This window comes from Epinephelus fuscoguttatus, linkage group LG15, assembly GCF_011397635.1.
Source record: "Epinephelus fuscoguttatus linkage group LG15, E.fuscoguttatus.final_Chr_v1".
In the NCBI taxonomy this organism is placed as follows: domain Eukaryota; kingdom Metazoa; phylum Chordata; class Actinopteri; order Perciformes; family Serranidae; genus Epinephelus; species Epinephelus fuscoguttatus.
The window spans coordinates 4158351-4171940 of record NC_064766.1 but is presented as its reverse complement, the minus strand read 5'-3'; the positions used below and the strand labels follow the sequence as shown (position 1 = coordinate 4171940).

At 39.7% G+C, this 13590-nt stretch overlaps 1 protein-coding gene across 2 annotated transcripts in view; it reads right to left on the bottom strand.

Moving 5' to 3' along the window:
* LOC125902785 (uncharacterized) overlaps positions 1 to 9801 on the bottom strand; it is a 46935-nt gene extending 37134 nt beyond the window's left edge. For both annotated transcript variants that reach the window (XM_049599383.1, XM_049599384.1), the window contains exon 1: positions 9530 to 9801. In XM_049599383.1, the coding sequence (XP_049455340.1) occupies positions 9530 to 9591 (62 nt within the window). In that variant the 5' untranslated portion in view covers positions 9592 to 9801. The remainder of the gene's footprint in view (positions 1 to 9529) is intronic.
* Positions 9802 to 13590: the final 3789 nt, after the last annotated feature.

Here is a 13590-nt window from a genome sequence, read left to right as displayed (position 1 = left end):
AGGAGGTGAGAGTTGGAAGTTCACGTTAAGTACTTGGTATTGTGTTCAAGGTCTGGGATGCACAGTAAGAGAATATTGCTTGTCCAAAGACACTTTTCCTGAATGGTATTACACAGTCACCTCTAGAGCCTGCTCTGGATGACCTGTTTGAGTTCTTTTTGACAAATCTTGTAGTGGAGGGAGCTTGACCATGAAAAATTTTATAAACTAACACAGAGTCGGTGTATTTTACTATGTTGTCCCAATTTAGACGTTCATGTTTCTTCAATATCTGGCAATGGTGGAAGGATTTAGATTTTTTATCTAATACTTTTAAAGCTTGTTTATAGACTGTTTTAACTGGCTTTAGAGTTGTTTTACAGGCCGTGGCCCAGCTTGTTATGCAATAAGACATGTGTGGCCTGGGCCTTCGGCGTGGACCCGCTGGTTGTGGTGGTGCTAGGCTAGCTCCCGCTAGTCTTGGATCGGTGCGCTCATGCTGCAGCTGGGCCCCATACCCTCGGCGTGGACCCGCCAGCCGTGGTGGTGCTGAGCTAACTCCTGCTAGCCTCAGATCGGCGTGCCCATCCAGGCGCTTCCCTGCTGGTGGAGCTGCTGCCACATAAGTGAAGGCCGGATGTAGCAGGCGGTTGTTAGCCACCAGTTGCACCAACACAATCAATAATAACGTGATATAGCTGATGAGTGTGGCGACATGCCAAAAATAGGGAACTGAACTACATATCCAAGTATCCTGCCTCACTGCATCCATCTGCCATCTTTTCTTTTCCTTTCTGTATGTGAGTGAATTAGTATTAGAGTGAGTGAGTGAATTAGTATTAGAGTATTTTACATCAAAATCCCTGTCTTTTCTCTTCCTGTAAAACCAGGTAAAACAATTTCAAATGTTTGATGACTCATCCTGCATGGACATAGACCTTAAAGGAGCGTCATGTAGCAACTCACATTCAGCCAGCGCAAACAGCAACGGGAATCTTGTGCCAGACTTCCCCACCTCGCTGGATCAGTAGACCTTCTGTTGCTGCAGTTACACAGTTAGCCCCAACACTGCTGCTGGCCACCAGCCCACTGTGACACCCAATGCTGGGGTCTGCTCTGATTGAATTCAAGTTGCTACAGCTGAGCTCAAGGTCTGCAGAGCTGTGGCCCACTTTTACTGCGGTGAAGTGGTCTCTTAGGTACCGAATGAGGTAGAGTGACTGCGGGGTGCAATAGCTAGCAACTTATGTCACTTAGCTTGACGTAAAACATGTATCATTTGTGTTCTGAGAACAGAGAGAGAGAGAGAGAGAGAGAGAGAGAGAGAGAGAGAGAGAGAGAGAGGGGCAGGTAGGTGTTGTGCACAGTTCTACAATGAAATAAGATTTTACCCATTTTGAATAATGAAAAAAAAAAATAGAAAATCAATATGTGGCTGCTCATATATATTGGCTTACTGTACACATTAGCTTGGTGGCTTGTATAAGGCACTTGTCATAGTAGCACATTATTAAAGGTTGGACATATCATCTGAATAAATTAGGTCTGGATTTCTGTGATGCAAAATGGCATGCAATTAGCATGACAAGAAAAAATGTGCTGTGAGGAAAAATTGCTGTATTACTTGTTAGAATCTTGGGACACTCAGTGTGTTTACATTTTAGTGAATAACCCTTTATGAGACATATCCTGGAAATGGTCATATTGGGGATATGGTATTTACATGTGCACAGAGAAATCAGGTTATTCCTTGTATACATGATAAATACTAGCATACCGGTCACTGATTACTGCATTCTATTTGTGCAGGTGCAGTGATGTTTTCAAACAAACTGTAGTTTAAATTGAATCCACTCTCGCTTTTATCGGGCTTAGCACTTTCAAATGCCAACAGAACGCTGGGGACTTGGCTCCTCCACCTGATTGCTAGCAATGGGAGATGAGAGCAGGACATTTTTCACAGGTCCTCCACTCTGACTGATGTCTGCCTGTCACTTTCACTGCCACTGCTCAGAGCAAGGGACCAGTGGATGAAGATTTGCAGCCACGACCAATGCAGTCTCGCCACCAGACAATCAGAGATCTCCACCTTCTGATAGTCTGGGGACATTCCTTTCTAAAGTGTGTTTAACACACCGGCGAAAACGGCCGGCAACAAAGCAACGCCTCTTGCATTTTTGAAAAAGACACGCCTTCTCGGAAATGTGCGCTCCCCCTTTTCTTGTCCGCAAGGAAACAAGCACACCGAGAGCTTGAAAATGGATGCCACGAGATTTAACTCTGTTTTATCAAACGTGTGCTCATCCGTAAAGAAAACATTTTTTCCAGCGGATGTCTTAGTTACAACATTATTGAGCTAACTGGAGTAGTTTCATGTCGTATCCGACAACGGGAGGCTTTAAACAGATGATGTCCTGTTGTTAGCTTTGCTGCTAGTGTTAGCTGTCCCTGTCAGCTGCAGCCACTGATGCTTTCTAGACATCGTGATTTCCCAAAACTGAATAACTACCACACATAGCAACACAAAACTGCTTTGCTAGCTCAATCATGTTGTAACTAAGATATCCGCTGGAAAAGATATTTTTTTCACGGACCGTTTAATGAGTTATTACCTATTACAGACACTGCTAACGGCTAACAGGGCTAACAGCTAACGGTTAGCCCAGCTAAACGTGCACACAGAAATAGTAATGTTTGTTCATTGTGTTTATAGACTTTAGAAACATCGGATTAGTCTAAACGGTGATACAGTGATGTGAAAAATGTGATATATAGGCTATATATATAGCTAAAAGCTCTGCTGGTTTTCTACCCAAAGTATCTGTAAACAACAAGGCAATTCCCTCTAACGTTATAGTCCGGCTGGACGGATGAGTCATGGCCTTGTAAAAGATTATGTTTGTTTCTTTTAGTTGGTGAGAATGTGTCGCCGCAAACGCGACAAACATCCATTAACTTTGACGGCGTTTTCTGCGAGCGCGGCTGAGCCATTTTGTACCGCTACACGTGTTTCTAGTCGGACTATGTTTACAAGCACAAGAGTTCAGCGAGCCACCAAAGGACCGCCCTGCAGATTTACTATTGGTTCTGCAACGTAGGGAGTTTTTTTAAACTCTGAAATTGTATCCGCCCATCTAAACACAAGAGAGAAAGTCATCAGTCTTTAGTTAAGCAAAGCGTCTAAAGACTGACTTGTGAGTCTATGACCGATGGGACAGAGTTGTCATGATAGAGTTCACTGATTATGAGTGGAAACCTCCACAACAGATTTGAAGTCGCAGACCAGCTGTGTGATTTTCTCCATGATAATAATTTATTTGAGGAATTTCAGTCAGGATTTAGAGTGCATCATAGCACTGAGACAGCACTAGTTAAAATTACAAATGACCTTCTGATTGCTTCAGACAAAGGACTCGTCTCTGTACTTGTTTTATTAGATCTTAGTGCGGTGTTTGACACAACTGACCATCAAATTCTGCTACAGAGACTGGAACACTTAATTGGCTTAAAAGGTTCTGTACTAAGCTGGTTTAAATCTTATTTATCTGATCGTTTTCAGTTTGTTCACGTTCATAATGAGTCATCCTTATGTACCAAAGTTTGTTTTGGAGTTCCGCAAGGTTCTGTGCTCGGACCAATCCTATTTACTCTATATATGCTTCCTTTAGGTAACATTATTAGAAATCACTCTGTAAATTTCCATTGTTATGCGGATGATACACAGTTGTATTTATCTATGAAGCCAGAAGAAAGTAATCAATTAACTAAACTTCATAACTGCCTTAAAAACATAAAAACCTGGATGAGCACCAATTTCCTGATGTTAAATTCAGACAAAACTGAAGTTATTGTTCTTGGCCCGAAACAACTCAGAGACTCTTTATCCGATGACATAGTTTCTCTAGATGGCATTGCTCTGGCCTCTAGCACTACCCTAAGAAACCTCGGAGTAACATTTGATCAAGATTTGTCTTTTAATTCTCATTTAAAACAAACCTCACGGACTGCATTTTTTCATCTGTGTAATATTGCAAAAATTAGGCCTATCCTGACCCGAAAAGATAAACAAAAATTGGTCCACGCTTTTGTTACCTCAAGGCTGGATTACTGTAACTCTCTATTATCTGGTAGCTCTAGTAAGTCCTTAAAAACTCTCCAGCTAATTCAGAATGCAGCAGCACGTGTACTAACAGGAACTAAGAAACGTGATCATATTTCTCCTGTTTTAGCCTCTCTGCACTGGCTCACTGTAAAATCCAGAATTGAATTTAAAATCCTACTGTTAACTTATAAAGCTCTAAATGGTCAAGCTCTGTCATATCTTAGAGAGCTCATAGTGCCATATTATCCCACCAGAACTCTGCGCTCTGAGAATGCATGGTTACTCGTGGTCCCTAAAGTCTCCAAAAGTATATCAGAGCCTTCAGCTATCAGGCTCCTCTCCTGTGGAATCATCTTCCTGTTGCGGACCGGGAGGCAGACACCATCTCCACATTTAAGACTAGACTCAAGACTTCCCTCTTTGATAAAGCCTATAGTTAGGGCTGGCTCAGGCTTGCCTTGTACCAGCCCCTAGTTAGGCTGACTTAGGCCTAGTCTGCCGGAGGACTCCCTATAATACACCGGGCACCTTCTCTCCTTCTCTCTCTCTCTCTCGTGTCCTATTACTGAATCTTGCTAACTCGGTCATTCTGGATGTCACTAACTCGGCTTGTTCTCCGGAGCCTTTGTGCTCCGCTGTCTCTCAGGTTAACTCGTATTGCAGCGGTGCCTGGAGAGTGTGACGTGTGTGGTTGTGCTGCTGCCGTGGTCCTGCCAGATGCCTCCTGCTGCTGCTGTTATCATTAGTCATACTTCTACTGTTACTATACACATATGATTATTGTCACACATGTATACTATCAGATATTAATGTATTATTATTAATTATAATATTATTACTTTCATTAATGTTGTTGTAAGCTACTGTCATTACCGTCTATCCTGCATCTCTCTCTGTCTCTGTCTCTGTCTCTCTCTCTGTCTCATTGTGTCATACGGTTTACTGTTAATTTATTATGTTGATCTGTTCTGTACGACATCTATTGCTCGTCTGTCCGTCCTGGAAGAGGGATCCCTCCTCAGTTGCTCTTCCTGAGGTTTCTACCATTTTTTTCCCTGTTCAAGGGTTTTTTTTTTATATATATATATTTTGGGGCTTTTTAGCCTTTAATGTATAGGACAGACAAGTGTGAAGGGGGTAGAGAGAGAGGGAGTGACATGCAGCAAAGGGCCACAGGCTGGAGTCGAACCCGGGCCGCTGCGGCAACAGCCTTGTACGTGGGGCGCCTGCTCTACCACTAAGCCACCGGCGCCCCGTTCAAGGGTTTTTTTAGGGAGTTTTTCCTTATCCGCTGTGAGGGTCCAAAGGACAGAGGGATGTCGTATGCTGTAAAGCCCTGTGAGGCAAATTGTGATTTGTGATATTGGGCTTTATAAATAAAATTGATTGATTGATTGATTGAACAGGTTTTTTTGAGTGCCACAACCCCCACAAAATGACTCATTTCACTATTTTGATACATTTGGTCCAATAACATCTCAAAAGTCTGGAAAAGCCACACTATTGATTCATTTTATCCCCACCGACGTTAGCGGAAGGCTACACTGGAAGTTAGCCACTTGGCCAGTGGAAGTCTCTAGTGCACCCGACCTATAGGCCCAACAGTGCAAAGGATTTTTTTGGCCTTATGTGCCATCGAGCAACTTTCACAGGAATAAACAGTGCCCTGACTCCAGTGCTGTATCTGGTTCTCTTCATACATCCATGAGGTAAAGGGGATATGATGCCATTAAGAGGGAACCAAATAAAACATGCTGTTACCTTTAATAAAATTATGGATTTCTCTGCATCTGAACATTGTTAGAAACATTTGGGATGAATATAACATAGGTCTAGTTGTTTTTAGACATTTCAGTGTGACAATGTTACATGTTATATCTCTAAGTAACTAACCGTTTTCAGCTCTAAAATACATGCACATGAATTATAATGAACTATATTAAACCTCCTTGGGGATTTAAAGCATGTCCATTTTTTCCATTTAAGCCTGAGCTTGACAGGGTGAACAAATTCTACTGCACAGCTACTGTGTCACTATGATTTGAGCTGCTGTCTATGATTGTAACACAAGCCTACAGAACAGTGCTGATATTAACCCAGTTACTGGCAGGGAGCAAAGATTTCTCCACGAGTTCATTCATTCATACACTAATGTTTGGGTTGTTAAGTATGTCAGTTCAACTGTTCTGATCTGTTTAAAGAAAAAGATGGATCTGAATCACTTCATCAATAATTAACTTTAAATGCTTGAAATTGGAATAAGAAGAATGACTCTTTGAAACAGAATCACAGGTCTGTAATTCAGTTAACTCAGCAGCTAGGTCAGCAGCTAGGTCTGCTGCTACTGCCACTGATACTACTGACTGAGCCAAGCCGTAAAGCTATATTGTTTAAATAAGTCCAGATTGGAAAATTCTTGCAGACACGGTAAATAATTTATTGGAAATAGCAGAATATAGTGTGATAGATTGCTGAGATTGCTGCTTTATGCAAGATTTTATCAGTTGTATACAAAGAAGGTCTCCATCTACATAGATGGATACAACGGAACTATATTAGTTAAATTCACTCGAGGAGAACACACGACCAGTGATTTACAGAGAAGCAGACATACAGACATTTAAGACATTTAATTTCAGTTGGACTTTAACGTTGAATCAAATGACTGTGTGTGAAGTGAAAGTGTTTGCTTATAGTGACATAGCTACAGAGAATTATCAGCCAGCTACAGCTCTGCAGAGCTTTTTAGCCACTTTTAGTCCATTGTCATGGCACACTCACTGAACACTAAGCTCTCAACCATCTTGCACCCACTTTTCTCAGAAGCTGAGACCAAACCAAAGCTAAAAGAAAGTTACTGTTAGGGTTGCAGCAATATACCTGTTTTAAGGTAAACCGTGATATGAAAATTGTCATCTATAACACTGAATAAAAAAAAAAAAACTTGAGGGAAAATCTATATTACAGTTATTTTCAAAAGGGAGATATTTTACACATAGTTAAACGGTTTCAAGTTTTAATTATAGTAATACACATTTGTTCAGCCAAAGACAACCCTTCTGTTTTCATTTTTTAAGGGTCAGTCTGACTAATGACTGATATTTTCTAAGACGGCTATCACACCATGAAAATCACATACCGTGTCAACCCTACAGACGACTGGACATAACTTCATCGGGTATATGTGACTCTACATGCTAATATTGCTTTGTGTCTGCTGGAAGTGCAAGTCGGTAACTCTTTACAATTAGCCAGAGCAACCTCAGAAGGATAAATTATATAAGGGCTAGTCAGCTTGCTTTTTGAGACTCCATTCCCCTAACAGTCCAGAACTGATAAAGCACCTTGACAATAAAATAGGTAACACAAGAAAAAAAACAAAAACAGAAAAAGCAAGAGCTTCAATGTAAATGTTTAAAGTAAAAGTCCTGCAAGTAATAGGTTACTTTAAGTAGCACCTATAATAAAATATAAAAGTAGTCTACACATTATGCAGAATGACCCATTTCAGAATGTAATGTCATTATTTCAAATTTTACATCTGTGCTACACTCTATATAGATATATGGGTATTAATGTTGGCCAATAAATAACAAATGTTAGTAAAGTAGTGCTAAACCAGGTTTGAAGTCATTTAGAAACAATGTCACCATTACATTTTCTCGACCAGAGAGGACTGGCAACTTGTAATTTACACGATTAAATGTTCCACTCAGTAGGCTGTGTAAAGTATCTTGATTATAATTTTCAACAAGGGATCTTGATAAAGACTGAGTAATAGGGATGAATGATATTGGATATTTGGCCAACACGCAACATGCCAATACATAACAACTTATTTGGCCATTAACTGATACCAATATTGATATCCACTTTTGTCCCTACCTAATTTTCAAGTCTCATCATCAAGTCTCTTATGTAGTGGAATTAACATCATATTATGCATGCATTATCGCGATGGCCCACCAGGGGACATGAAATAGAATGCTTTTCAGTATATGTATTATTCATTCATTATGCAAAATAGGAAAACACATGTTGGCTGACACTGATAGTTCAGTTTAAGCTGATATTGGCCAGTACCGATGATGTGTCGATATTATTGAGCATTCCTACTGTTTATGCTTTGTGTTGACAATCTAAGAGGAGACACTGCAGGTGAACAGGGTTAAGTTTGAAAAAAAAGATATACTCATGAAACTTCCCCTGTTGAGAGTAAGACCATTTTTTTTTTGTTTTCTCAAATGACTTGAAGACACCTCCAGAACAAAAATCAAAACATTGGATAAAGCCAGGGTCAAAATTATTGTTTTAAAATGTTGACATATTAGAGTCAAAGATTGACTCTTGAAGGGAAATTGTGATGTCTCTTTTTATTACTGTATAAGTCAAGAACTACTGCCAACAATCATAAAAAATGAATATTTTGTCACGTTTTTAGGAATAAAATGTTCTAGAAATCAGGCTACTTATGATATATGAACAAAACCCCTTTGTTAAAACCCGCAGAACATAGACAGTAATGAAATTGGAAAGTAAAAAAGAGCTACTAAAGTTGAGATTTCTGGCTAAAAATATAGGAATAAAATCATTTTGAGAAAATGGCCTTTAATGATATGTACTGGAAAATTTCAAACATTTTAAAAAATGTTTACCAAGAGATACCACCATGAATCTTTCCCAGTTTACTTACAGTAGGCTAATTAGTAATCAGTTTTCTTTACACTAGACATGTTATAAACATAACAGCCCAGAATCTTAAAATTGACCAGTGCATGACAAAAAATATATTTTCACCTGTAGTGTCTCGCCAACCTACTATTGGCTGATATGTTATCAGATGTTTTCAAATCTTAAATACAGATATCAGTAGGCCTATATATTATTTCTTACTGCATTACTGCATTTGAAGGTAGGCTGTGTGTAAGCAGCTTGTAGCTGACTGAAGTAAAGATCATTTGAAATACTTTATATAGGCTACCTTTAATCTGTGCACATTTTACATGCGTTGGCTCACAATTTGATCTACAAACTAACTAGTAAAATGTAGTACACTAAAAAGTGCAGTAGGCTACCTCACAGAATGTAGTGTAAAATGGGAATACCCTCGTAAAGACAAGCGTCGTCTGAATGAGTGGCTACTTGGTTACTGAGTTAACCACCAATGTAGGTAGGCTGACTGCTGTTATATCTGAAACACACATCCCATACTAACGAACGTTAAGTTCAATTAGTCCATCAGTTAAATGGGCAGGCCCTGAGTTGCTGTAGCCTAATTTTCTTGAATCCTAAATCAAACCAATAGCTTTTCTCGGTGTAGAGGGCATTCCCATTTAGTTGTTAAAAGTTTGAAACCACCTTAAAATGATAAAACTATGCGGCTCGTGCGAACGTAGCTCGAAGAAGTCTTTCATCATTATTTCTGGAAAAGCGTTAACGGTAATTTACCCTTCATCCTTGGGGTTTCTCGCTCTCGGTGTCCTCAGGCAGTCCAGAATAAAACGCATCATTACTGCAGTGCTCGCGCTCTCATCCTCCGGCTGCCGCCGTCGTTACCGACAAGGCTCGTGCAGCAGCAGTGCCAGTAAATCTACCAGCAGATTAACGGAGCCGTCCTTCAACTCACCGCTTTCTCTCCGTTAACTACTGACCGCAACGTAACCATGGAGAGTGGAGAGAGTGAACGCGTTAGCTCCGACTGGGTGCAGTCAGAGCGGCCGCAATTACTGCATCAAGCTACGAAATAAGCAGGACTTCCTGTCCAACCTTTCAGTATAAAACCAGGTCGTATGACGAAATTACATTGTAGCACTTTCAGACCCACTTAACAAGCGCATCAGACAACGTAAGTGACAGACATAAAAGTAGGCTATCGTGTACCAATGTGATATTTTTGTCTGTTTTTTAATAAGGCCTCAGAATTCTGTCCACTCTATATATCTCCCCCATTTTACCATGAACATGTTTCCTTTACGTTGAAGGACAGATCCTGGCTGTTTCCTGTATTGTATCTGCTTCGCTTGACGCAGGTCTCGCGCTGCATCTCTGCCGCATCCCTGTGGTGGTGCTACAAAACTAATTGCAATATCACTTATCCTAATCTGTATAGAGATGGAAATAATACATGGAAGGAGTGTACTAACCTCCCTAATCAGGTTTGAACGGGTCAGTTACACAAAGCAGAATAACGTTTATGTGTCTGTGTTTAAAAAATAAAAGGAAAAGACAAATATCTGATTTTAGTTGTAATTGTTTGGCAATACGTATCATTAAGACTCCCTTAAAATTTTAAGACAAAACCCTGGGAGAGCTTGGATATTTCCGGACCCTAAAATCGCCTCTGCACACACAATACTGAGACTACTAGACTACAGCCTAAGAAAAATATAGAGCATCACCAGTTTACTTTTTAAACAGTTATTAAAGTCATACCACTTTGATGTTTTTAACAGACTAAATACAGAAAGGTCACATGTAGTATATTACACTGGTATATTTGACATGAAGCTTTGGGTTTTCCTGCTGCTCATCATTATGTGTTCTAGCAGTCCTGATTAACAAACCAACCATATGTCAGCCTTAAAATCCTCAGAATGCCAGGCAAATAATAAATCCCTTTGCAATGATTAATTAAATTACTGTCATAAATTTGCATAAAGCCCTCATCTCAGGGTCAAAATTATAAACAGACATCAATATGGCATGCCATTTGGCCCAAAATACAGCTGCCTGTCTCCCCTGAGTTTAACATGATGCCAGAGGCTCTTTTGTTCAGACTGAATCTGTGTTCCTGCTGTCATACAATAAGAAAAATAAAAAAATGAACTGTTACTTATGTTACTCATATTTTAATGGACACACAGTGCAGAACAGAAATGCTACTGATGTTCATCTGCCTGCTAATAGATTTATATATTTTATAGATTTATGGATATTAATAAATAATACATTGAATAATAATTATTTTGTTTCATCATATTTTTTTTCCTATTCATTTCAGTATAGAAGATAAGCTAAGAAGTACAATAAATGAATTCCCTTTTTACTTTTGAAATTTGCTGTCCCCACTCATCTTTGCCAAGAGGCAAATACAGCAGCCCCACACAGGTCAGGTGTTTCTAGGATTATAGGATTAGAGGACATTTGGGTCTACTGTCATCCCCTGGCACTTTTTTATTTTTTTGATTAAAAAGTTTGTTCGATGTGTTTATTTTTTTTAATGCAATGTGGCATTATTCAGTGTGAACCAAATTTACTTTCATTGTGAATTTGCCTGTGGGCAGCAGTTATCACTGGTGTCATGGAATGATGTTAAGCACCATTATCTAGCCCTGTATTTATTACAGAAGAGTTGGATTTTCATAAGCAATTGTGAGTTCAGTACATAGATGTACTGAACATCCATGAGATGTGAGCTCCCCTCACTGGTGACTGAAAGTTCCATTGGCAGGTGAGCAATACAATAAGTGACACACTGCCCTTATTTAAAGGGAGACTGTGTAGTGTTTTCATTTGTTTATTGGCAAAAATTGATGTCTGCATTCATAAAAATGTCATCACCGGTGTATTATTACGTCCACCAATAATCTGACTTATTCCCGTAAAAGGAGAATTTCGGATTTGTTTGTACATTGGGCGGGTAAGTCATGTGGGGGGGTTCCATAACGTTCCGCCATCTTGAAAATACATCTGCCAGCAAGGGACATATAGCACTACCCAAGAATAGCCTCTGTGTTTTTGTTGAGAGCCAGGCCAGCGCTGCGTGACTGAGAAGCCAAAGGAGAGGAGCATGAGGCGCTTCTCTACTACCCCGGCACTACTGCAGCATAACAAAGTCCAACTCTTAGAGCATAATGCAGTCCACTGTCAGCGGCGCAGTGATGCAAGGAGACGGATGAGGTGTGTGAGGTTGAGCCAGTTGTCAGTTGTCAAAAGACAAGACGTGATTGGTTTGTTTCGATTTACACCCGCCCCAACAGTCCTACATTGTAAACACAGCCAGCATGGTGAGGAGGGCGTTTGTCAACTCATGTTGCATGTGTCTGTGTAGGAGCCTGAATGAATACTCCATGAATGATCGGATGACATGGTTTCATCAATGTTATCATAGCTTTTTGGTACACAGCAGCTACCATAGTTGCAATACGCATTTGAAAAAGTGAGGCGCTAGAGTGCGCTATCCGTTTGAATGCAATATATGATTTCAGCGTTAGATGGGAGAAATTCCTACACACTGTGGCTTTAACATAAAGTTATGTAAGTAACATAAAATAATGGAGATTATGTTAAGGCAAGTGAAGTTGCTGTGGTTAGGTTTAGGAAAAGAAATGTGGTGAGGACATAACTTAAAGTGACTTAAAATGAATGAATGCAATATACGATTTCAACGTTAGATGGGAGAAATTCCTACACACTGTGGCTTTATGAATCATGTTATGATGACTCTGTTAGGTGGTTGCTGAAACTTAATGGTTTTTGCTTTCCTTGTCACTCAGTGAAGACTTTAAGTAAAAACTGAATTTCCCCTCAGGGGGATTAATGAAGTGTATAAAATTAAATTTAAAAATAAAATTAAAATTAAAAGTAAAGCCTTTGCTCTCATAAAGTCATGTGATAAAATGAACACAAATTCATATCAATGACAAACCTGTACTAACCAGCTATGATGAACAAAATGAGCTATTAAATAGAGAGGAATCTGTGTGTGTTACAAAGGCTTCATTTGAATTGTCCACAGTTTAAAACAAGGCTTGAAAAAGCTCTGTGTTTGGAGACAGAATAGACCAGCTTAGTGTGGATGGAAAACAAAAATAATGTCCCATTAGTAGATAACAATATCACGGAAAATGTCTATTTAGGGAGTTTACTGTATATAAAAACACTTCTAGAATTGATAAGACTGTTTTACCCCCTTAAGACAACAAAGGAGCACTTTGTTTATCATTTATGTACATTTAGACTATAACAGTCTGTGGTGCCAAGAAGGAGGTCAAAATTGCTCTGGAGGTGAGGAGTATTCATTGATTGCAAAACCCATCAGCCATTGGGCCAATCGCTGGCTACTGATTGGCTCTGTAACCTGAGAAGTGAACACCGGCCCTTGTTGGCTACTACAGGTTATGGGATGGGCATGGAAGCTCCTGGGTCAAGTGAGGTGTCAGTCAAAAGCTCAGAGATCAGCTACCATTTCGAGTTGGCATATTTATTTCCAAATGGAGGAAATTATGCATAAGGTGGAAAACTATGAACAATTGAAACAATGCAACGGTAGTTCGTGGATCTATGGATGTAATAATGTGTTTAAACTAAATATTTTGTTGGATTTAGATTGTCTGGATTACTGGGTGTGTGAGAAATGTGTCAGCAGTTTTTCTGTCTGGAAAATATTGATCTGTGGATTAAAATTATTTTCCATAGGTGAGTAATAACTGTTTGTTGTTTGTCGGACAAAAGTGTTGATTGAACCTACTGTGGTGGTTGCATCTTGAAATGGTACCACGAAGGCCTGC